Consider the following 27,487-nt stretch of genomic DNA (forward strand, 5'->3'; position numbering starts at 1 on the left):
TATAGACCAGTCACCACCTGCATGATTCTTATATGAAGCAGTACTTAAGTTGTAACTAATAATATGGTGAAGTAAATGTTACTTGTTATGGTTCATATTTAATGATTTGTGGAAAATAAAATTCTGTGAAATTTGTCATCTTGTTCTGGCACGAAAAATTACTATGAAAAATTCATTAGAACATAAACAATTCTCCAAACAACCATTTCTACAGATTCAAAACTCCAAAATTCTCCTTATCTCCACTTGTATCTTATGGGTTATTTTTGTCTAGGTTATAAAATTCCTCAATTCCTGGACTACTAATAAATATGATAAACAAAAACTCAAATAAATAAATCCCTCTATAAAATATCAACAAAACATTAAAGACTAGTTATTCCATTTGACCCACATGGGAAATAAATATTAAAATGTGGAAAACATGGAATTTGTACATATCACTTGACAATTTTACAGCTTTGTGACATGTAACATCCTGATGCCACCTGGTTTATGTATATAAATGTTTATCAGGTGACCTGTTCAACTTTAAAGAATCTTTTGAGAGGCACTAAATTAAAAAAAAAATGAAATAAGAACATTTTTGATTTTTCATTTGAACCAAATTTCAAAACTTCATATCAAGTATATTTGTAATATTAAGAAAAAATAATAATAATTTCCTCAAAACATTGGTTCCTACTATGTCATGATAAACCCCCAAATCAAGTTACTGAAATAAATTACAAAGCCAATAAAACACGAACATGAAATAAATCATCAATATACAATGGAAACAAAAAACTATGGAAACAATGTCAGAAAAAATATTATACAAGAACAAAACAAAGATGGAACCAATATTAAAACAAAAGAAGTTTATTGCACCTTAATGTAACAAAATAAAATCTGCCATTATGAGATTTCAAACATAACCGTAGACCATAAAATACATAAAACAAAAAATTCAATCAATCGCATTGATTTTGTAGGAACTACGGCTCCTTTGTACAAAGCATTGGCAGCATTGTAAACAAAACAGTGATGTGATTTAATCACGGAAGGACATGCAGAAAAATATGGAGACAAAAGTAAAGAACATGACATCTAAATAAAGCAATTATATAGACCAAGACCATATCAAGATCGGAAATTAGCTAATCTGCCAAAAATTTCCTCACTGAAATTGCAGACAATCATGTTACAAGAACCAGTAAATTTCATTAGACTCTCATTTATTTTGAACTGAAATGAAGACATTCATGAAATTTAGAACACATCTAAATGATGATAGAGGAACTTCACTGCCCAAATGTCTTATTGATGCTTATTCAGGAACCTTATCAAATAAAAATGACGCTAATCATACCAAATACTCTAGTTATGCTAGTATCATATTTGAATGATTAAATGAAATTATTCTGGTTATCTAGACATCAAGCCTCTGATAGTTTTTGTCACTTGTTATAGAAAATACATTAAAAAAAAGACTAAAATCATCCTTTAAAATCAAATAATTACATTTTCAAATTAAAAACTAAATTCCAGGAAATTAATCTTCTGTGACCGATGAAAGTCTCTGAACTGTTGTTAAAATGTTTCAGCGCAGGAAATTAAATTGCTATGATAGCTTCTAATCAATAGTTGATGAAACAGATGAGAATCTTTTATATTTGATGTTAATTATTGAGCTGTTAGTGTATTTTCTAAAAATTGCAAAACTAATACATAACATTAGCATGTCATTGTTAAAAAATGGTAGACTTTTCTGTGTCATAAAATATTAAATGTTTCAAACTTCGTCTTTGAGAAATTGTATGGACAAGTGTATATCTCTTCCTAAAAAGACAGAAAACCAAATTAACACTAAAAGCATTGATCTAAAAATTTCATTATCCATAAGTAAGTCCTCACTTTAACCTCAATAGCAACTCAATTCTCTAGACATACACCATTAAGAAACAGAATAATTAAGTTTCACACTTCAACCTAAACAAGTGATAATAAAACTAAATAACAAAACTGTTGACCAGGAATGCAGACTTATGCCCTTGCAATTTGACAAATAAATCTAGTGAAGGCTCCTTCAAGGACAATTTTAAAGCATATAAAATCCCCACTGGAACCTCATCACTTTAAACTAAGTGCATGTTACCTTAATATAAATTTACAGAGACTTTTATAGGGGAATAAAAACTTATAATTAATTTAAGTTCCCCATGATAACAAGTTAACAATGATAGCAACAATTCCATGACAGGACCAAAGTCTATTATTAGAATTTTCCTCCTTGAAAACTAGTAATACATAGTCTACCTATGTTTGTCCTTGGGTCATAACGTGTTATGTAGCCAATTATTCCATCCTATAACATTCTAATAATAGTTATAGTAAAACTTTTCAAGCTAAATTGTCATTAAAACATAAGCCTCAGGGCAAAACTGGCTAAAAACATTTTATTTATATGCTTACAAGGTCACATTATTATTTCCCAGCCTTAACAACAATTTGAAAAAAAAAAATGATACTATAATTAGACATACTTTATTTGGCATATGAATCAAAAGTCTCAGCTACACATCAAGCAGTTAATTCCAGTAGAGGGGAAAGCCATTTAATATTGAGGAGGGACGGGAGGATTTGGAAGATTTCTTCAATCAAATATTCATTTTCACCAATTGAACAGATAAATATTCAGTTTTCACATACATAAAATCAATATTTTTTATATTCATATATTTAAAAGCATAATGTTTGGATCAGAGTAACATGAAAGGATTAAAATATTTTTTTCTTCCTATTCAAGATCAAAATATTTTCAAAATGATTTGAGTCAACAATTTTTTTTCTTCACCGCTCCTCCAAAATTAAATGGTTGTCTTTGTAAACACATTTTTAAAAATCTGAAATTTTTGCAGTTACATTTTGAACTGACATAATCTGAAACCTAATTCGGGCAAAAACATGGTCTTTTTTTTTCCTTGATTTTTATACAAAACGAAGCAAGTACACCTCTGCTATAAATATTACAAAATTACCTGTAAACAGTATTTCTATAAATAACTGAAATAATCTTTATCAACTCAGGATCTAAAAAGTTTACATGAAATAAATTAAAGAAGAGATTTTTTAAATTTGTGCATTGATTCAAGAATGGAATTTCATTAAAATGATAATGAAAGTACTTTAAATGAACTATACTCTTAAACAAATCACTTGGGGAACAAATCTAATAGCATTAAAAATGTTTACATCACTAACAATATTCATACAGCAACACATTTTCAATAATACCTTCCATTCTTACACATAAATGCAAAATAAATTATTTCACAACAGAGTCTGGTAAACGTTACCAAAATAGTTCTGAGAATCAATTAGTTTACATTGTTAGCATGCTCTTTGTCATCTGTGCTCGTCAAATTGCGATAAACTTAATAATATTGAGTTCCTTTACTTATATTTGTAACAATTTGCAAGTTAGCTCCAAAGCAATGCTTCCATACAGTGGCTTCAGGCCAACAGCCTGTAACATACATACAATGTTTACATTGAGGCAGTATATGGATCAATTATTTCTTGTATAGGTAATTGATTAAGAACTGGTGACCTCCCACACAATCAAATGACTCTTTTCTCCTTTACTCAGTGACAGTTTCTTTTCATCTTCTTGTAGAATCTCTTCATCTTCACCATCACCTAAAGATAAATAAAGAGTAAGTAATAACATTTAGCCTTGGGAAGTGGAGTTAAATACTGTGAAAGTACTGTTGTTTGTGGGGTACCAATTTTCGTGGGTAGGCCAAACCATGAAATTTGGTTACCAACGAAAAGGAGTGTATACTGAAAAAACTCAAAACCACGAATTCAAGTATCCACAACCTTGTGTTACTACCTAATCCACAAAAATTTGTTTCCAGGAATAAAAGTACTTTCACAGAATGAAACAAATTTCCTGTCAGTATGTTTTCTAGAAGTTCACATAATGTCCTTATTTGACCATTTCTTCAAAAATGATAACACTCCAGTGTTAACTGGAAAAACCTGCAAATTCTATATCTGGTGGCCACATTATTTGATTGTGTCGACTAAAAAGTAAACCATTCATGGAAGGAGTAAGGTCCCTCCTTCCATATTCTCAACCTTGGTTATAGCATTACTATATATGTATGCCAAAATGAGTTTCCTCATACAGTTTCAAAGACAACTTTAAGCGGCTGCAGCCATCCCCTGAGCCACAAAACAGTAAATAATTTGAAGAAGGCACTGAAGTCAATAACCTAATCAAGTTTCAAAACATTAAAAGATATGGTTTCAGAAAAGTTGGCAAAATCAGAACAATGGAAATAGCCTCAGGTAGCCATCTTTTTTAATCAATAGAAACCAAAAGTGGATTATTTGAAGAGGCTTTTACATACACCACTAGTTTAATGCAGTCAAAGATTTTTTTTTGGTGTAGTTAAGCAAAAATGAGAAATGTCACAATGGATGGCAGACACATAGTGGTGGTATAAGCTCACTACAACCTTTTGTCCAGATGAGCTAAAAATGCATCAAAGAGAATCTACCAATGGATGCAGGTTGAAAAATTAAAAACATAACAACCAGAAAATTGACTTAACATTGAGATTTCATTATGGACACAACAACTAGTTTGGACACTATATTGCACACAATTTGAAATTCAAATAAATATTTTCAATACGGACAAAAAATTAAAAAGTTGATTTTTGGGATGTAGTCCCTTGAACGCTTATAACTTGAAAATAATAAATGTATCTGTAATCAGACTGATAAATGCAGGCAGAGATTTTCATTAGGAATCCAATAAAAAAAATAATTTTAAAATGGGACCAAAAATTAAGAAGTTGTTTTTTTGGGGTGTGGCCCTTTGACCCCTTATGACTCGAAAACCATAAGAGATACCTAAATTTTGACTGAGAAATGCATGCAGAGATTTTCATAAAAAATCCAAAATAAAACTTTTTAATTCGGACCAAAAAAATAAAAAGTTGATTTTTGTGGATGTGGCCCCTTTGACTCCTTGAAAATGGTCCAAAACTCATCAAATCTCCTGATACATATGTTGACACAATTAAATTAGGAACACAATAAAAAAAAGATTCAGAAGATAAACAGAATTTTACATTGGTTTTCATAATACACCTATTTTTATCCTATTTGGCCCCTTTTTCTAAAATGTCAGGGGTCTCAAACTCCAAATTAATTAGAAATCTTCCTTTAGTGTTAGTAAAATTATACAATAATTTGGTTCACCTTAACTTAAGTTATTGCATGCAAACAAAGGACAACAACATGGACGACAACAACAGGGTCATACCAATATACAACCACCTTAGACTGTACAACAGTAAAGTAACTGTACTAAAATTTTCATTCAAACTTTCAGACAATCAAAGAGTTTTTAAATGCTTGCAAAAAAAAAAAAAAAAAATGAATTGACTCCTTATTTTTTTTGTTTTTTCAACATAAAAAGTATTGAAAATATTTAAACTGGAAACAGACACTGAAACTTCAATATATATATAGATATATACTTTTCACAAGCTAAATAAATATATACTGGAACTGTAAATTTTGCAATGTATAAATAATTAAATTTCATAGTAAAAGAACAAACGAACTTAATTAAGGACACAAAGACTTAAATGACTTGGTAGGAAAGAAAATCTCAGCATCATATTAGTATATCTGACACTGTATCCATTAATAATCTAAATCCAAGAAAAAAAATCTGAAGTAATGCAAAGATCCTGGTTAAGTATCTGATACAAAATGTCAAACCTTTGATCCTACAGAGAATTAATTATCTGGAGGATTTCATTACTGAGGACATTCACACATGGACACAATCAAATTCTATATCAGGCTGCTGGTAACATATATTTAAATCAAATTAATGGAAATGTCAGGGTCTTGACAATCACAGAGCATCTTTCAATGAGGACATTATATGTTAGTGATAAATAGTCCCAATCTTTGTAAACAAATAGAAGACATCTATATAACATTGGGGATATGTTCCCTATATATGACTCTGAGGACAGAAGACCGCATTTGACATAGCACAAATGACATTACAACTAGAAATCATTGAGATGGAATCCATCATTGTGGGCCCCAGCGTGGCAATTAAGCCACATATACGAAATTTTCAGTTTTTAATGCGGCACTCACACACAATAGAAATATTTACCAGTTGAAAAAGGAGTATGATATGAAATATATTCCTGCTTAAATAACCAAATGCCAAATACAAAAAGCTAACATTGAAAGACAAAAAAGGAACAGCCTGAACATGAGTTTCCCACAGAAAACACAGGAATTGGACCTTGAGGTCAATGTTTAAGGTCATAAGCCACTATCCATGGTGCATGACTCATCATCTACAAAGTCATTTAGGAAAATATAGCTGTACACTAAGTTTCAAATCATTTCAATATAGGGGGTATTGGAGATTTTTGCAAATAAATTTTATGGGAAAGAATCCATTAAGGAGACAACAAATATGTTATTTTTGCATGAGATCTTGATTTTTCTATACATATAATTCACGTATTTATAAATGAAAAAAATGTGCCTGCGTTTAGCAGTTGATATTTAGCACCCCCTCTATCTGGATCTAGCTAAGAAAAAATATTACTACTTTAACAATTTCTGCACACTCTCAAATATGTATAATTTTTACCAACTTTTCTGCTTTCACCACTGATCACTATTATTTACCTAGTAAATATGACTTAAAATTGAAAAATACATGTAAAAGCAGTCATAAAATTAAAATTGGATAAAGTTAAACACATTAACTTTTTCAATATCCATTGTCTTGAACTTCACAGTTTTGTTAAATGAAGAGAAAAAACTATAAATTGGCATACAAAATTTGAAGTTCTTCACAAGACATACAAGTACAAACCTTGATAAAGTCCTATTCTGAAGTCAACATAGCCTTCTCCACCAGACAGCACCAGTTTACTGTTACTGGGAGGTGCTGGTACTGCTTCATGGTAGTTCTTGCTGGTGTTAGACTCTGACATGTCATCAACCCCACTCAATCCTTTCCTTTTGGCACCTGTATAACAGAAATTAAAATAAATTAGAATTACTTAACAAAATACACCTTTCACATCCCTGTGTCTTGTTGTATAAGTTTGAATTAATCCTCAAAACTTCTTAAAGTCAGAAGTTTAATTCAAAATGAATAAAAAATTATAGACAGAAAATTGTTACCTCATTTGAATCTATGGCAAAGTTTGAGTCAAGCTTCAGCCAGAAAATAAAATTCAAAAACCATTTGGATGAAAAAAATCAAAATAGCAGGTGCACAATGGCATTAAGTTTCTAAGGATACAAAATGGAAGATTCTTCCACTTATCTATTAATGAATGTCTAAGTCTACAATAGACTAATGAAACTCAAAATTTATTTGCATTAAAAATCAAAATAGCAGGTGTACAGTTGCAGTACCTAATGAGCATTCCCTGAAAGTTTCATATAAATCAATCAAACCATTTAGGAGGAGCTGTTAAAGAAACATGGGATATCCTACTATCTATCTGGGTCACTGGGAAATCCATGTCATGCTAATGGAAATCCTAATTCTGATCAGAAATAAAAATAGATGGTGCACAATAGCATGACATTGATCAGGACTGTTTTTCATGGTAATCGTTATCATTTCAGTATTATTTTGGTTATTTTATGTTCTTTGTTGTGCATGTCTGTTTTCCTTGTCTGGTCTTTGTCCCTGGATTACATTCTTTTGATCTCTGCTAGAGTCTTGGTTCCGTTGAATACTTACTATTTCAGTTCATGTGACAGTCACAGAGGATACACAAGTGGCACTGACATCCTGATCACTATATACAACTCTTTCTTAAATGGGTATCAAAATAAAAATAGTAATAAATCCTTGGTCTGATTATCTTACTTTGCTTGATTCAGGTAGCTTCATGTATAGATTAATACATGAAGCATAGTCTTCAAATAAAGTTTCACCAAAATCAACCGAATGGTATAGGAGAATTTGAGTTTACACTTTACAAGGTATATAGATAGACCAACAGACTTTGTTTTCAGTTGGTATCAAGATATTTACAACAAACAGTATACAGTCAAACCTCGGAAGCTCAAACTCCAAGGGACCATTAAAATGTGTTCGAGTTATCGGGAGTTCAAGAAATTGAAGTTTGTATATTTCAGGATTTTTTTCGGTGCTGGTCCGAGTTCGACTTTATCATTAGAAATTGCCTGCTTCCTACGAAAAAGTAATCAAGGGAACCAAGGTTATAGCGGTAATCAAAAGAATGTAATCCAGGGACAAAGACCAGACATGGAAAACAGACACACACAACAAAGAACATAAAGTAACTAAAATCATACATACAAAGTAACAAAAGTAAATGAGCAACTCGGACTCCACTAAAAACTGGGAGCATGGACCAGGTGCACCGGTAGGATAAGCATCCTCTGCTTTTCTAGAAACACCCGTCGAATTGCTCATAAAAAGTCAAGTCCGGGGTAGACAAACGAGGAAAGGAAAACCATGACCCGTTGAATAAATCAGTTTTCATGATGCTGATGGATACACTATAAAGTTGTGTTAGTTTGTGGATCTTTTTCGTTCGCTTTTGGAAGATTATGTTGATTTGTGAACATTAAAAATGCTGTGTTCGCTTTTAAAAACATTCAGAGTTCGAGTTCCTTGGTCAATAATTTGTTTTCATCCAATTTTCTTTCATGCTTTTATCATACCAACTTCGGAACATTCTTGAACTTCAATCAGTGTTGTGTTAAAGACCAAAACTATCTAATTAGTGATGACTTAGATTTTACCTGTAATTAACTAAAACGACACAGATTAATGATGGGGTTTCAGTTTTTCACTCCTTTTATTACCCAAGCTGACAAAATTGCTGACGAGTTTGAATTAGTGAGGGTTATTCTCTAAGATTTATTACCGAACGGACCAACTAGTCAGTTCGAGTGTTTGAGAAATCGAAGTTTGAGAAATCCAAGGTTATTTATATTAATTATATAGGAGAAAATTTTGGTACTTTGAATTGTGTTCGAGAAATCCCGGGTATTTCAGCCATCCCTGTTTGAGCGAGAGAAGTTCGACTGTATTACCCTTTTGCTGTCATCAAACACATTTTAAATTTTGAGAAAGTCTACCTTTATTCATAATTACAATGTCCTTTAATTCTATGTTGGAATCATGTCACAATAATGGCTGCCTTTGAAATGGTTAACAAAGTGTGCAGTTTCAATTTCCTTTCCAACAAGATAATACATAACTTATTTCCTCCTATGGCATTAAAGTTTTAGAATCAGTTGACTTGTTATCAATGTTTTATGACAAGTCCCAGCGGGTACAATAATACAATCTAAAAGCTAACAACCTCAGAAAAAATGAAGCTTCAAGAAAAACTAGAAACATATTCTTCACACAATAGATTGCACTGAAAGAATTCTTGGTAATTAGTTAATCAATACCTAATATAGTAAAATATAAGAGAAAGTAAACTGATACATTTTTGGATCTACATATTTTGATTGTTTGAATTATCTAAGTCCAAATGTCAAAGATAAATAGTAGGTATTTGTTTGAAAGGAAATAAGATAATCCCTTTCAGAGCTGTTTTACATGGTAATCTTTATCATTCTGGTACCTTACCCTGACAGGGCTGTTTTTCATGGTAATCCTTATCATTCTAAAACCTCACATTGACAGGGCTGTTTTTCATGATAATCTTTATCATTTTTGTACCTTACACAGACTAAGTTGTTTTTCATGGTAATCTTTAACATAACCTTACACTGACAGGGCTGTTTTTTATGGTAATCTATATCACTTTGGTATCTTACAACGACAAAGCTGTTTTTCATGGTAATCCTTGTCATTCTGGTACCTAACACTGACAAACTGTTTTACATGGTAACCTTTATCATTCTGTTACCTTACCCTGACAGGGTTGTTTTTTATGGTAATCTATATCACTTTGGTATCTTACAATGACAAAGCTGTTTTTCATGGTAATCCTTGTCATTCTGGTACCTAACACTGACAAACTGTTTTACATGGTAACCTTTATCATTCTGTTACCTTACACTGACAGGGCTGTTTTTCATGGTAATCTATATCACTTTGGTATATTACACTGACAAAGCTGTTTTTCATGGTAATCCTTGTCATTCTGGTACCTAACACTGACAAACTGTTTTAAATGGTAACCTTAATCATTCTGTTACCTTACACTGACAGGGCTGTTTTTCATGGTAATCTATATCTCTTTGGTACCTTACACTGACAAAGCTGTTTTTCATGGTAATCCTTGTCATTCTGGTACCTTACACTGACAGGCCTGTTTATGGACACTTACTCTAGTGGTCTCTCCAATCAACATGAAATTTATGGAAAGAAGAAGATAGTTCCTCAGGAAACAATGGTAAATTTCAGTGAAGCAAGAAAACAATACTTAAAAGCATAACTTTTAGAAATTTGGCCAAAACCTATAGCCCCAAAGTTACTGTAAAACAAGCAAGACATAACCAGATTTAACTTTCATAAGAACTTTACAGTGAGGAAACCATAAATCGAACCTGTATACAATGAACAATACATAACAAGATTTACCAAGAACAAGAACTCTTATTAGGTTTTAGTTCAGGTGCACTTGGCAGAGCAGGAAATGCATATCCTTCCAGTGCACCTGATATCACTCCCAGTTTTATGTGAGAGTTCAAAGTTGCATGGCTTAAGTTTTTTGTAAGATGTCTTGTTATCCTTATCTTAAGTTTTTAAATGTAATTTTGTATTTAGTTCTTTTTGCTACATTGTATTTGTAGATTGTCTACGTTTCCAGAGTTCATGTTTCAGCCACATACTTGGACTTTTTATCTCTGTCTCCTATTTTGACACTTTTTTTGCTAATATTTACAAAGAACAAGACTGGTAGAATTTAATCAATTGTTCAATGAACAAGTTGTAACTAGAACTGGCGAAACAGGATATTACAATGAACAAGTCATAACTGGATCTATCGAAACAGGAAATTACAATGAACAAGTCATAACTGGATCTATCGAAGCAGAGAATTACAATGAACAAGTCATAACTGGATCTACTGAAACAGGGAATTACAATGAGCAAGCCAAATCCCAATCCACCATACAACTTGTAGAGATTTAGAAAATATACCAGTAACCAAAGTAAGGTATATACAGAACCTCAATCATGTTCTTAAACCAACATAAAACTACTGACAATATTTATAACATCCAACATATTTCCTATAAAAGAGTACACAAATTACAAAGAATTCCTGTAATCAACAAATTGATCATTTTCAATAGAAAACAGACATGACCTAATTGATTTTATCCCAGGGTGCCTTTAGCATTCTATAGGCTGATTTACATAGCATCCATGCTGTCATTTTCAGGAAAAGCAGCCAATTTTTATCTCATCTCTTGTCTGTATAAGTAATTGAGTTTTATTTTACCATAATTACACCAACTAAATAAAAATGTCAATCAGACAGTGAAGACAACAGTCAACCTCAATGTTGTGTCAGAAGTTGGAATCAGGTTTTATCAAAGTCAACTTTATTTACTAAGACTTACCATATGGTAAACATCACTGAATGACAGGTCTATAAATTGGATAATATGTTCGTATTAAATGTACTATACACTTGTACTACAACTTTCTATTATTAAGTTGGCTGATCCACCTTTTTCTCCTTCTGTTTTTCCTTCCCAAACTAAATGATACATCTTCAATTTACAAAAAAAAAATAAAATGCTTCACCAAACACAGCTTGATACAACCACAGACCTCAAACCCTGAATAGTTGAGGCAAGTATGATCACACCATTCAAGCTTGATATAGCACTAAATTTAGATCCTCATTAAATGTTTGACAGGATATGATTTTCACCAGAATCAAATTGGCTCCTTATTTCTAAATATAAAGTCACATCTCAAAATATCAAATCTAGTCTTTCTTTGGTGAAATGCCACCTTGTAGTTAAACTAAATTTCAAAAATATCCATTCACTTTTACTTAGGTTAATGCACTGAAACCAGGAAACTTATTTGTTTTTGGAACCTTGTGGATCCTACTTCCGTTATGAACATAGTATTAACCACTTCAATAATTTGGTAGTATGGAATCTTATGAAACAATATTATACTGATCAATGCACATGTAATTAAGATATAAACTTAAGCCAAAAAAAAAGAAAAAAAAAACTGTGTTTACAGTCACCCGACCAACCCTAATTTTATCGCTACGACATTAACTTTTTTTATCGGCAATTTTCTGAATTTCTGGAAATTCTTGTTTTTTTCCATCACCTGTATTGGTATTTATCGCATTAAACAACAATGGCGGCCAAAAAAAATCTGACCTACCGACCCAGCATGTGACAATAAACACACATATTTTTTTTTGGCCTTATCCTTTTCTGATTTCTTTGTGGTAAGAAACCTTATGTTCAATTTCAAATAGATCCCTACACTTTTACTCAAGTTATTGTCTGGATATCAACAAAAATGCTTGTGTCCTTTTTGACCCCTAATTCCTGAATGGTTCAAGTCATAACACCCAAAATTAATCCATGCTTTCTTTTTGTGATTTGGCACCGTGTGGTTATATTTATCAGGGATTAAATTTCAGAAATTTTTCCACTAGCTAAATTTAGCAAGTACTGAAAATTTACATTTGCTAAATTAACATTTTTGGGGTTATTTCTGGACATTACCTCTATTACATATATAGAATTCCACTAGCAAATTTTAGCAAGTGGGAATTATTTCTACTAGCAAAATTGCATTAAGCAAGTGTTTACCCTTATAATCAATCGCTGCTTATACTTGAATTGTATAGTTAAATTTCATGAAATGTTTTTTTTTTTGCCCCTTAAAATCCTCTAATTCTAAAACAATTGGGTCACAACCCCAAAAATCAACACAAACCTTCATTTTCTGGTTTGGAATCTTGTCAAAATTTTTTATCAAAATCCTTCAATTTATATTGAATAAAAATTAATTAAATTAATATGAAGCATTAATGAAAATCTAGTGTCTAAGAATGACCATGTGGCCAACAGCATCGGTAACGGCAGTGCCTTACTATTTAATATACAACCTCGATTATTTTGTGGTTGTAAAAAAAGCTATACAAACCAATCTCTGTTTTAGTCTGCAAGTTTTGTAAAGTATAAGGAAATTCAAATCACAAGGAAACTAGAAAAAGCAAAACAAAGAGAAAAAAAAATGCCAAGTACATTCTGGATTTTGTTCATTGCATAAGTTCAATATATTTCACATTAAAAGACAATATGAATTCCTTCTCTGGTTACCCCTAGAAACAGCCAGCCATAAAAATCTTAATATTATCTTTTGCAAGGTTTTTCCCCTTATATGAGGTATTTATGGCTTTGTATAAAAAGGTCTCATATGATCATCTTTGTAATTCTATCAAAAACTTGTCATATTATTCATACTTCCTACTGCTATCTAATTAAAGAAGGAAATATCCTTTAACATCAGGAATGCATTCATTAGCTTCTATCTTTCTTTGGGGACTCATAAAAGTCTGGTAGAAGTGAATGAACTATGGGTCTGTTATTTTCGGTAGTCTTGGAACTGTTTCGAGACAAATAGGTTGAAACAAAAGAAGGACAGCCTATCTAAGAATTACAAGTCTTAGAAAACAAATACAGTTAAGTAGAGTCTTTGTAAGAATCATGCAAATTCTGAAAAATGTGATACATCCCAAAAAACTGCATATTTTAATTTTGTAATGAAGTTGTTTTGTTTTATGGGTGTATATTATGAATGTGTATTTATTCATTCAAATCTGTCTGCTCTTATAAGATAATTAATACTGAAAATCCAATTTTCTATTGTATTTGAGTGTCATTTACAGAGTAATCTCCCTTAATTTTGAAATCTACAGAGCATTCTATATAATTTTTATCTCCTTTGAACACGTGTAAAATGAAAAACTGAATACTATGGCAATTCTAACTAAATATCAAAAAAAAAATATGTAGGCCTTTCATCCATGAATCACATTTTGCATCTTAGCTTGAGTGCTAATTAATTAAGTAGCAATTTATACCATCTATTTGTTTCCAATTTTTTGGTGGAGGTTTCCACTACATTTTTGTTCAGGGGTTGCAATTTCACCTTTTCAAATAAATTGTTTGATAAAAACTTCGGGATAGTATTTCGAACATATCCTCACAGAAACCAAATTTCAGATTTTTATATATTCTGACAATGTTATACCTTTATATGGCCACAAACATTTTTGTGGTCATATAATACCACGAAGGAATTTATTCATTTCTGTACTAAACAATAAAAGTACTTCCTAAAGTGTTACTTTTAAAGGTTGGCATGAAATAATTAATCAAATTCTGTGAAATAAAAATCTTCTTTCTCCAAATCCCCCTCCATACGACCAACTATGAAAAACATATAAATTAATAACAATCTACAGGACTAATAATTATACCGGTAATACAGACTAGTTAAATAATTTAAAACTTTGCCTAAGTTGGATGGTGCCATTTGTATTCAGCCTTATGCTAAACACATGTCATAAGAGCTTAACATTCAAAACTGGCTATCCCCAGTGGAAATACATACATACAGATTTTCAAATATTTTTATATAATAATTAAAGTTAAACCATCAGTAGGTCAGTAAACTAAATATTCCCATCAAATGGCCTTAATTAATGTTATAAATTCCATACCTCCAATAACAGAACAAAAACTAATTATTTTATATTTTATTATACAATCAATGGTACTACCCAATGGCAACGTTTTATACCCAGCTGATGTAAAGTCAGATTTGTAACCTTAAAAGCTATAAAATTGATAGGAAACAAATTGATTTTTCTTTAGAAGTTGATTACTTTACTTCACATCCATGATATAATGCCGTAAACAAGACTATGAAATTTTATATCATTAATTTAGCTTCCATATCTCTGCAGAAAATTTGTGCATCAACACGGGACAACACCTTAATTTCATGTAAAACTCAGGACTTTCCATGGATTCTGTTATGTCTATTGAAAAGCATCACATAAATCTTGAATTCCTCCCATAATGCTCTTTTAAGAAACGATTTTCTCTTATTTTTCTGTTTTGTAATAGAGACGATAACCTCATTTGTAACCTTAATCTGGATTTATTAGATATTTTGCTACATAAAAGCCACAGATATTGACATCTTTTCTAAAATAGGAAACATTTATTTTAGATTCATATGTTTCAACTGTTAGCAAAAAGAATTAATTCACTTAAATAAGAATCCAATTTTTTTCTATATTCAGTGAAATCAAGAAAAACCCAAGGTCTATTGCCTATGGAAAATATTTTATGTAATAACTGAACAGAACCGGCATTGTGCCAAATGCAAGATTTTTAATGTGCCAGTTTACAGAAGTAACAGTTCACAACCAAAATTGCTTACAATATATGCCCCATTTGAAATCGATCTATCCATTGGAAGACTTTTGTGACAAAAATTTGGATACACTGATGGACAAGATGATTAAAATATACCACTCACTCATTGAGTGAGGTAAAATTTCTTATGAGTCTAAAACACATTTCAAATTATAAATTATAAAACAACTTTACCATGAAAATTATAATATACACAGTTGACCCATACAATGCAACTAATACCACCCACTGCAGCCTGTGTGATGTCATACATTAACAAATTTGGTTGAAAGCAAAGTTACTGACAACATGCATGTCTCAATACAGTGATCTAACACTTCATCAAGTTTCCTGAGAATCCAGTGAGTAACTGAGGAATACTGTTACGGTACTCATTTTTTCAATATATTTTTGCAGTGAAAACAAAGAAACAGGAAAAATAGTACCTACCAAATAGATTTATCTGATGTTAAGATAACTCAACAAAACTGACAGAATCTATAAAATTAGCAACCGTGAAAATTAATATCATAAAAAAAATAAAATGAATTATTGTTACATTAGATTGGAAGGACTTCAGTGTTCATAAAAAAAAATAAATAAAGAGACTCGCATAAATCATTTTGTCAAACCTCATTTCATTCACCAGCAGTAACACTTAACAAGACTGAGTACATGACTTGACATTCGTCACCATCATACACTTGTCAGCAGATGAAAATCTTCAATATGTATATGAACAGTAGAAAATTGAAAAAAAAATTTAAACCCTGAAAAATCTGAAAAACCTGTTTCAAATCAGACAATTTTAACAGTCTTTTTAAATCTTGAACCTTGGTACACGAACCCATTAAAATGTCCAAAAGAGGTTCAGTTTAGACAAGTTTCATTTTATCATTTTAATTTAAGTAGCAGTCTTTGTAAGAATCATGCAATTCTGTAATATGTGATTTTCTGTTAACTGTAACATTTAAACAAAATATCAAAAATAAAAATATGTGCTGGTAAGCTTTCCAACCATGAATCTCATTTTGCATGATTCTTACCTGGGGAGCTACTTAATTGAGTAACTTCATATTCCTATCTGCTTCTTTGTATTCAAATAACAAGGAATAATAAAAATAACTAGAAAAATTTTAAAGAGATGCCCTAAGCTATGCATGGCAACATGTAGTTACATAAACCTTTTAGTAAGACTGCCTCAGAAATTTGTTCATGTCTGGGAGACAATAATGATGACCCACATAATACATGTATAAAAAATTTTCTTAATAAAAAGTAGGGCATATATATTAGGGAGATACCATGTAATCCTATGGAATATTGAAATTGAATCAATATTTTACAAAAATCATACTCCTTTGGCCATGCACATATCTATTATGTGTTTTAAAATCTTAACTGTAAGAGGAGATACAAATTGTGTTTCCCTCTATTTGGACTAACCAAATAGGTTGAACAGGCCCAGACTTTTAGTAGTACAGGCATAAAAAAGTGGTAACACCTATTCTAGGCCTGCATTTAAAGGTCAACTTATAACTCAAACAAATGTCTGTCATTTACAATGGAATGATTTTGAGCCATTCATGTATCAGATCTCCTTCATGTAAAGAATGCCTATTACTTAGAGTATTCTCAAAATTGAAAAAAAATTGATAGTATGCTTCACAGCAATACTTCAAAAATGCATTTACTGAATGTAAATTGAAGCTGTAATGAACCTAGTAAAAGTCTGAACACCATAGGGTTTTCTCCTTATCATATAATAAAGAGTTCTAAGCTGATCAAAGAATACTTCATTAGCAAAGAAAATTTCAATAAAGTGTTCTTGTTCACTAGAGGATATCTATACCATTGAGGAAATGCCAATACATGATTATAACTGAAGTTCATTTACCTATGACCAAAAGCTTATCCATGGCCACAACCAAAAAAAAATTAACTGTATAAATCAAAGCAAACTAGGTTTTTCAGTAAAATTAAAGTTTTTCTTTGCACAAAATTAAATTGACAAAAACAGTCACCAATACTTCCATAGCTTTAGAAATGGCCAGAAAGGGGTTTATATATCAATAAAATTAATCAAGTAATAGCCCATCATTAATCAAGTAATAGCCCATCATTAATCAAGTAATAGTCCATCATTAATCAAGTAATAGCCCATCATTAATCAAGTAATAACCCATAATTTTGTAAAATGAATCAACTCGGAGAACAAAATTTAAGCTTTATATGTAACTCATTAAAACACACTCAAATACCTAAATTCTATACCTGTAAGAGTTAAAAAAATGTCAGAACACTGTTACAGAATTATATTATACATCCTGGCCACACTGATTTTTACAAAGGAGGGAGACCTTGATGGACTGAATGTGACATCCTGGTCCACACTGATTTTTAACCAAGGAGGAAGACCTTGATGGACTGAATGTGTCATCTGGTCCACACTGATATTTACAAAGGAGGAAGACCTCAATGGACAGAATGTGTAATCTGGTCCACACTGATATTTACAAAAGAGGAAGACCTAGATGGACGGAATTTGTCATCTGGTCCACACTGATTTTTATAAAGGAGGGAGACCTTGATGGATTAAATGGGTCATCCTGGTCCACACAGAATTGTACAAAGGAGGGAGACCTTGATGGACTGAATGTGCCATCCTGATCCACACTGATTTTTACAAAGGAGGGAGCCATTGATGAACAGAATGTGACATCCTGGTCTACACAAAATTTTACCCAACAGGGAGAATTTGATGGTTCACATGTGTCACCCTGGCCCTCACAGATTTTTCCATCCAAAAAAGAATTGAAAAAAAAATTGATTTATTTAAACAAACCATGCTAATGAAGACTCCACATGAATCGTAATTCATCTAAAACTTAACATTATTTTATCCGGTTGTCAGATTTCATTTAAATTTTATGTAGCTTCCTGGGAACATAAAATACATGTTGCATGGCATGTCATTTATTACATTGGTCATGTTACTACCCCTTGGCCTGAAGAGTTGAACTTTATACTATCTTCATAACAATCAGCTATCATAATTAATGAAATTTTAATCAAAGACATTAAGTATTTGAATCATCATCATAGTAAAAGTTTTTAAATTAATTGGGCAGTTACGATCCTAAAAAAAGAAAAGCCAAAAACATACAAATATACAAAAGAGACCGAGATCTTAAGGAACAAAACAAAAAAGTTTTCAATAGAGTATCTATCTAACTATGAAACCAAGAACACATACTTTTAATTTGATTTCAATACACATTCTTTCTGAACATCTCAATATGATACCTTTTTTTATTAAATAAAACTGGGCCTAGAGAATTAGCTGTCACAGCATTTCTGAAGTTGAGACAATAAATATCATAGTGATTCCAGTGATATTCAGTCAACACATTCAAAACTAGTTTTATTCAAATTAACTGTAACATCACAGTCAATTAAATGAAACACTGTTAATGGAAATTGCTAATATTTATTTTTTGTATCACAAAAGTAGCCTGAGATAGAAAATATCAGGCAGTATGATTAATAGAAAGGCAATATCAGGCAGTATGAACAAAAGAAAGACAATATCAGGCACTATGAACAATAGAAAAATGATGAAGTCACATCTAATCAGGAGTATAATAACCTTAAGGAGGTAGACCTAGGGTAAGGGACACAACTCATACAGATTATTGGAACATTTGTATTCTGCATTTTACATTTATCTCATCTAAGCATCAAAGTAACTTGGACTGATTTCATTCTGTTTCACATGGAAGCTTGATAGGCTTTGGTGAAATTGAATATGATACAAACATATCACTGATTTCAAGAGAATGTCCCCTATCCTAGGTCTACCTCTTTCAACAGACACAAATAATTTTAAAGTATACTACTACATACTAACCTGGAACAGAAACGAAAAACTTGACTGCATCCCTATGTCCATGGAAAGACAGCTGAGCCTGTGCCATGGTACAGTAAGGTATAAAACTGCCTGGTGTGACACTATCCGTCTTGTTATCACTATACACGCGAATAATACCACCAGGTCGTCCACCGCTGGATGCAGTAGACACCGTCTGCTTATTACCTGCAAAAAAAATTTTTTTTTCTTTAAAGTTTTTCCATTTTTTTCTTCATAGCTATCAGTAAAAATGTAGAAAACACTTTTTAACATCATTGAACTTCATGAAGTAATGTATATGTGCAGAAGTTTTATTTTTCATTTATTTCCATGTGAAACACCTTTAGGTTAGTAGGTTATAAATTAATAAATCTAACAGAAGATTCAAGTTGATTTCTTCATCTTTCAATTGAACTTTCTGTCTGAGACTATAATGAGATAATCATTATAAATGCAATATCTTCTACAAAATCTTGTAACAGCTGTTCCATCCCAACACTCATTCATGACAGGTGACTGACCACATTTTTTTATATTGTACCTTGGATAAATGTCATTTTATTATCTGGAGACTACAGCTAGAAAGCACATGACTAAATTTCCACTACAAAAGGAGATAACTTACTTTCAGATAAAGGCACAGATATCACTACACCATTTCCTGTTCCTATCCACAGCCGCTGACACGAGATCAACATAGATGTTATACGTACAAAGGAGAATCCTAACTTTCCTGTGCCTGAGAATTTAAAGAGAATCACATATTACATCAAGAGTAATAAAACAAGGCTGAGTAAAAATGAAATAAATGAAAAATAAAGGGTTATAAACAACTATTGAAACAGAACATCTACATGAATTGATTATTTGATCAATGATAAATGTTTCACTAATGGAGTGGATCGATCTTTATTTTTTTTAAACAATTATACTAAAAGAAATCATAAAGAATATGCTTTACATGTTTGTCAACGTAACTTCCTAAAACATTTTGAAATTTTAATTAAGAATTGATCAACAATTTGTAATCTCAAATCATTTTTAATGAAGTTCAGTTGTTTTTACCAATGACTGTTTTAAGCAAGTGACAATATTTAAATTGAAGAAAAAAATCAATGATCACACTGAAATTGAATTAGACAGTTTTTGTAGCCCTTCCGTCTGATTTGAATTAGCCAAATACAAATGATAATCCAATCTGTAGCAAACAAATATGATGCAGTATACCAGCAAAAGTTTGGGTTATTTGAATTTTTAATGAAAGATTTGACAACAGACCTCTTTTAAAAAAGAACCCCTGTGACTAGTTCTGCAATACTTATGCCAAACATTGAAAAAAGTTAAATAGACTAGACAACATACCTCTTTTTAAAACAACCCGTGTGATATATGTTGCAATACTTATGCTAATTTTTGATAGATCAAAACTCAAATGAATTTAAAAAAAAGCACCTTCATTGCCCAGAGCACCCAAAGTTTGACTTACCTAACATTTTACTGACATAGGGTTCAATATCAACATCCTGTAAATGTTGGTGTGTGTATGCATGGTAAAGTCTTAGTGTACTGTCTAATCTAATGGAGACCCACACACCATCACCTAACCAAGCCAATTGTCTCACTTGGCTTTCCTTCCGTGGATGGGCATCAAAAGTTTTCTACAAAGAATGGAAAACATATTACACAGAGCATGGACAGCCACAATACAAAATAGACAGATGTAATTAAAGCCATTGCTCACTCACTACACCCTAGTCTTTTTGATAAACAGAGGGTGAAAGTTGCCTGGATAAAAAAGAAAAACTATAAAAAGCTTTTATTTAAATATTGAATGTCTTTTATGAGAACTTCTAACAAGAAATAATAAAAATGATGTTAAACAGATACACTACAAAGTAAAACAGTATACCTCATTCTCCTTTGTACCAGGGTTGTAATAAATACATGTATAGTTAAATCTGGTCATTGAAATTACATATAACAATATTAATTTTACTGCTTTTTGAGTATGAGATGATTAGCTTTCTCATTATCACAGTAACAGAAACTTGCATGATAGACATGGTTAACTTTCACTTTTACATATATATATTAACTTACCATAATATATTCGATTTTTCACCATCACATCAAAAGAAACTTACCATTATAGACATGGTTTCAGGATCTACCACATGGATTTTATTTCTGTATCCACACCACACATGCTTATTAGCTATCACAGACATACACCTTATGGAATGGTGTGGTTTTCCTAGATCCAGTAAATGGTAATTCTGTAGGTCCCATTGTCCATCTTATACAAGAAAAAGTTGTAGAATTTCACAAAATACACTGTTTGCACTTGAATCATCTCCCCTTAAATGTTTACTTCACTAATGCTCATTTTTGTGAAGTGCTACAGTCGTTTCAACTCATTTTCAATTAGTGTACAACACCAAAAACATATCGTATTGGCTATTATACCATCCAAATTTTATTAGTTTGAAGGCTTTGCTCAGCTGCCTTTTTAAAAAATAAATTCTTAATTAAAAATTGTCCCTAAAGTACCAATTCATAATGGACTGTTTATTTCACTTTAAACATTCAATGACAAATGAAAAATGACTACATTTAACAAGACTTACCAACAGCCCTATGGAATATTGCAACTTTCCCATTGGCCAGTGCCACTAAAACTCTTCCTTTAACATGACTGAAAAAGAAAATTGAAAAAAAAAAATTATAGTTAAAATATTTTGCATGTTTTTATTTCATTTATGGTAGGCTTTCACAAGTCAAATGAGCACTCTCAAAAGAAATTAATCCTAGATATTTAAGCTAATATTTACAATGGTATTACTCCCACTTCCGAACAGAATCAAAATAAATTCTAGAGGAACTTCCATAAATCTTTGTTAATGGGGAGTAATTTTGGTGTTGGTGAATGATATTGAAGTACTTTGTGCTCCGGTGGTGTAAAATATCTATTTGGTCAGATTTATTTTGGACTTGACTTCATTATGGATCGGATTAGTGTTCGGTAATTTAGTGGTTACCCTTATTTTCTAAAACTTTGTCTGATGAAGTATCAGGTACGTATCAAAGACATTGTAATCTACCAAAATATTTTTCCACTTACACAATATTCAGGACAGAATCCTCCAGTTTGACAGAATGTAAGCATCTTCTCCACTGTGACACAGCTGAATGAATATACAAACTGGAAAAGGAAATAAGAGGCGTAATATGTAACTTTAATCTTATAATATTTTAAATTAACAGACAACAAAAAAAACCCCAGAAATTGACAAAACTGGAATTTAAAAAAAAAGCCTAATGGTAAAAATCAGGATTTGAAAAAGCAGAATTCTGTTTCAATTTGGAAGAAAATCACTTCTGCTAAAATCATGGTAATCAAAATATTTTTTTTTCAAACTGCAACATGAATCCTATATCTATGATACAAATTTCAATTTAAGTAATAAAGTAATTTTATTATTTTGATAATCTGGGAATTAAGTTGGCTGTGTGAAACCCATAGAAATCACAAAATATTGGAAAAAATATACTGAAGCATTTAAAAAAAATGCCTTCACTGTGAACATTTTTATAATTTACCTTCCACTTTGTGAAGCTAACCACATGGTAGGCAGAACACTGCTCATCTTTTCAACCTCCTCGAACTGTAGATCTGCCTCCACTGGAGTTAACACATCCTGTCCTCCTTTCCTATCATAAGATCTATTAGAAGATGTAGAAGTAGGAGTTGTTCTTCCTGAGGAGACAGGAGAACCTTTAGCTTTGAACACAGCTGGGTGGAGACCATCTCCAGTTTGCCCTGCAATCCAAAAACTTAATTTAAACATTTGTTCAGTGTCAATTGAAATTTTCTGCACTAGGTTAGTCTCGACATTTCAAATTTTGGTCCCTGCATGTATTTTTAGTAATCATTTGTCTCATGTTGTGATGTTTATCTTCAACTTTAGATGTGGGCAACTTAATTAAACTACTGTCTAAAATACTAAAAGGACAGCATCTCATAACTACAGGCTCAAGAGAGCCTGAATCGCTCACTTGGTTAACCATTTGCTTACTTGAAAAACTTGAGGAATGAGACAGGCTAAGTTAAAATCAACTAAAATTATTTATAGCATTTTCATGACCTGAACTAGGATTTTGCTAAAGGCAACATTTTTTGATTTTTTTTCAAAAACCTGTCTTATGACCCCTAAGTTCCATTTTTAGTATAAGCAGCCATATCTACTCACAGATTAAAAATCACAACAGTCATTTTGAGCACGATACACTAAAGAACTATTATGCTTATTTTCATTCAATGATCTTAAATGGTTTTAGAGAAGAAGATTTTCAAAGTTGTACATGTGGAAAACAACACCAAAAAAACTGTTTCAGGGGTGGTAACTCCTACATTAGTCAATGAATGGTTTTGAAAATTTTGGCACAGGTCTATCTCAAGATGCTGAACAATATTACCCCACCAGAAATTAGCTAAAGGCAACGCTTTTTGAGTTATTTGCAAAAAACTGCCATCTGACCCCTAAGTTCTATTTTTAGTAATGGTGGCCATGTTTTTTCATGAATCAACAATCCCAACAGTCATTTTGTGTGGGATACCCTAAGGAACATAAATGCCAACTTTCATTGAATTCCGTGCAATGGATTTTGAGAAGAAGATTTTCAAAGTTGTACATGTGGAAAACAACACCAAAAAAACTGTTTCAGGGGTGGTAACTCCTACATTAGTCAATGAATGGTTTTGAAAATTTTGGCATAGGTCTTTCTCATGATGCTGAACAATATTACCCCACCAGAAATTAGCTAAAGGCAACACTTTTTGAGTTATTTGCAAAAAACTGCCATCTGACCCCTAAGTTCTATTTTTAGTAATGGTGGCCATGTTTTTCAACATGAATCAACAATCCCAACAGTCATTTTGTGTGGGATACCCTAAGGAACATAAATGCCAACTTTCATTGAATTCTGTGCAATGGATTTTGAGAAGAAGATTTTCAAAGTTGCACATGCAAAAAATGCAAAAAAAAAACTGTTTCAGGGGTCGTAACTCCTACATTAGTTGACCAATCGTTTTGAAAATTTTTACATTGGTTCATCTCATGATGCTGACATTGGTTCATCTCATGATGCTGAACAATATTACCCCAATGCCAGAAATTTGCTAAAGGCAACTGTTTCTGAGTTATTTGCAAAAACCTGCAATCTGACCCCTATGTTTTATTTTTAGTAACAGCGGCCATGTTTTTTCATGGATCAAAAATCCCAACGATCATTTTGTGCAGAACACCCTAAGGAACAATCATGCCAAGTTTAAAACCTGTCAGTCCAGGAGCTTCAGAGGAGAAGATTGTTTTAAATTTGTCCATGACGACTACGACGACGGACACCAAGTGATGGCATAAGCTCACTTGGCCTTTGGCCAGGTGAGCTAAAAAAAAGCTGTACTATATAAACTACGCTCAAAACAACCACCCATCCAGAAAGAGTGTATCTTACCATCAATACTTTGTTCTGACAACACACTGTCTCTATCCGTATCACTCTTTTCTCTCTGATCTGCATCAGTTTTCTCATCTATAATTACATGTATAAACACAAATATAGGATTTAGCTGGTTAATTTTCAATAGGTTTCTAAGGGTTTCCATGAACTATAAGTTATACATATTTTCTAAAGGTATCTACATAGTATTTGTTATATCAATTTAAGCTTCCGACAGTTTTCAAGCATTAAAGTTTTCAATTTTACTATACCCAGTTACCTTGGTTTGACTTTCAAAATATAGAAGAAAATGTACTTAATGTTTTCAAAGACATATCTAAAGGTAGATACATGTATCTGCATTAAATAAAACAATGAGTCAAAAAAGAATTATTGTACAAACTGATCTGATATTTTTAGAGCTACAATATGTGTGATGAATTAGTTTGAGAGATACAAACCTCCAGAAGCTCCTGAGTTTGGCCTGTGTTCAGGACTTATTTCTGAAATCAATGGTCAATTATTAGCTTGTGAGAAAACTGATGTAGTAACATTCACTTTATATGATAAATGAATAAAGAATAAATACATACAGGCATATTTTAACAATGACATGAAGCTTAAGAATTTTTTTTTCCCTTTCAGATATATATAGAAGGTATACAGTGTGTTCCTGTTCACATCAAGTCTAAACCATACTCTGAAATGTATGTATGTTTTTTTCAACATCACCAAATGATGGTAAAATTTACATCGAAAATTTCGGATGACCAAAATCCTTCTTCAGCATAAAACTAACGTAGTTCAAGATGATTCTGAAACTGAGACAGGAAATATTATAGTAAACCCTTTAGGGCCAGATATGATGTTCAGTGGAGACGTTTAATCTGACATTAATCTGTTTATCCACAGTCAATTTGATTTAACATTTGAAATTGCTGATATTTGTCAGTGTCAGGTCAGTAGCCTGGGAATATCAGGCAGTGAGAACAATAGAAAGCAATAAACTTGCCAATAACCATGAAAATTGGTACCTAACCTTTAAAAAGTTCTGTAAAAGTATTAAACCATTCCTACAAACCTTTAGATTTAGGAGATCCAAATGGAGATGAGACTGGAGTACCAGACCTACTGCTAGGCTTACCAGTGGCACACTGTACAAAGGAGATACCCCCTATACCACTGTCTGTTGTCTGATTGTCAGAAGGAGGTGGGTTGTACTGAGGGTAAGACTCAGCCTTCAGTATCTCCTCATCTACAGGGTAGTCTGACTCAAGAGCACCTTTAATTGATGAACAAAATGACAATTATGAAATGTCTTCATTTTCAGAGTAGTACTTTAACCTACAAATCTCCTTGTCAAGATTGTGTGATTTCAGTTTAATCTAACAGAAATGAAGTCAGGGGATTATTGCAGTAAACTAATGAAAAGGTGAGTTACAACTAAATGGTTCTACTTTATCACAAGTACTTCATTCAACAACAATTATAAATAGGATAATTAAATGGAAAAAATAAATAACTAAAATATGATCACAAGTGCCAAAGAATGTCAAAATTTAAAGAGAGAAACATACTATGAGTACAACTTAAATCTCCAAGTTTTTCTCAGCATGAGAAATTATATATTGGTAATTCACAATAACTAATTGGTTATCCTATTTATTATGTATATTTTCTAAATATTTTCATTATTTCTAAATAAATATGATATTTCAAATCATCAGCAATGTCAAAAAAAGTTAACACCCAAAGAAGGAGGCAGGAGAAAGTGCAGAATTTATTTCACATGTGATTTATTGAAAATCATTACATAGGAAACATTTGGTACTACAATCTATATTATAACAAAATCTTTCATTGGTTAAATAACCATTTATAATTCTCTATAAAAAACTAATGATTATTTACATTTTTTTATTTTTGTATCAGTTTTTAGTTTTACAACAAAAATAGCTTTTCATGAGGCATTGAATATAAATATTGGCTATAAAGATTTTTCAATCATAAGTTCATTTATTTGTATGTTAAGTCGTACATGTAATTCATGTTCATAGATTTTTGTTTTGAATTGAAATCAATACTAAAGTCATTGTTCTTACCTGCAATGCTGGCTATACACAGTATAGAGGCAGTAGAGACCCTGAATGATTCCAGTATATCTCCTGGACTGTTCGCATCAACTACAACCACTCTACTTTCTGATGATGTACTACAACATATCCACACAAGGGAAGATAATTGCTCCTTGTCAGAGCCTTTAAGGTTCTTCTCATGATCCTAAATTAAAGAGACATTAAACACATGTATTAAAACTGCAAAAATACTGTATTCTTTTAAGTCTAACTTAGCAGTACTGGGCTTTTTCTACCTTTGATTTACTGCTGATTACTTGCTCTATTCCTAATGACAAAAAGTGACTTTTTTTTCCAAAATTTATCATGAATTTCCAAACTGAAGCAGGCAATATGAAAATTGTCTTTTAATTTGTCGGTCCCTAGAATCATATTTTATCGATGAGTCAGCAAATCATTATTGTCACAGTTTCTCGAGAGCAATTTTAAGACCGGGGAAAGAAACATGCCTATTCTTCAATTT

The 27,487-nt window shown here is 31.7% G+C and overlaps 1 protein-coding gene across 19 annotated transcripts in view; it reads right to left on the minus strand.

Moving 5' to 3' along the window:
• Nucleotides 1-2,423: 2,423 nt before the first annotated feature.
• Nucleotides 2,424-27,487, minus strand: part of LOC148605504 (C-Jun-amino-terminal kinase-interacting protein 4-like) — a 59,259-nt gene continuing 34,195 nt past the window's right edge. For 18 of the 19 annotated variants that reach the window (XM_088548855.1, XM_088548859.1, XM_088548857.1 and 15 more), the window contains 13 exons: nt 26,992-27,169; nt 25,971-26,171; nt 25,351-25,392; nt 24,905-24,982; nt 22,991-23,210; nt 22,512-22,592; nt 22,018-22,085; nt 21,535-21,686; nt 20,877-21,048; nt 20,016-20,129; nt 19,391-19,576; nt 6,920-7,075; nt 2,424-3,681 (listed from right to left, as the gene is read on the minus strand). In XM_088548855.1, the coding sequence (XP_088404981.1) occupies nt 3,578-3,681; nt 6,920-7,075; nt 19,391-19,576; nt 20,016-20,129; nt 20,877-21,048; nt 21,535-21,686; nt 22,018-22,085; nt 22,512-22,592; nt 22,991-23,210; nt 24,905-24,982; nt 25,351-25,392; nt 25,971-26,171; nt 26,992-27,169 (1,752 nt within the window). In that variant the 3' untranslated portion in view covers nt 2,424-3,577. Of the gene's footprint in view, nt 3,682-6,919; nt 7,076-19,385; nt 19,577-20,015; nt 20,130-20,876; nt 21,049-21,534; nt 21,687-22,017; nt 22,086-22,511; nt 22,593-22,990; nt 23,211-24,904; nt 24,983-25,350; nt 25,393-25,970; nt 26,172-26,991; nt 27,170-27,487 lie in introns of those variants that run through there. The other variant, XM_088548860.1, reaches the window with a different exon arrangement.

This window comes from Perna viridis, chromosome 10, assembly GCF_037379345.1.
Source record: "Perna viridis isolate PV_CMFRI_1.1 ecotype Kerala chromosome 10, ASM3737934v1, whole genome shotgun sequence".
NCBI classification, from domain to species: Eukaryota; Metazoa; Mollusca; class Bivalvia; order Mytilida; family Mytilidae; genus Perna; species Perna viridis.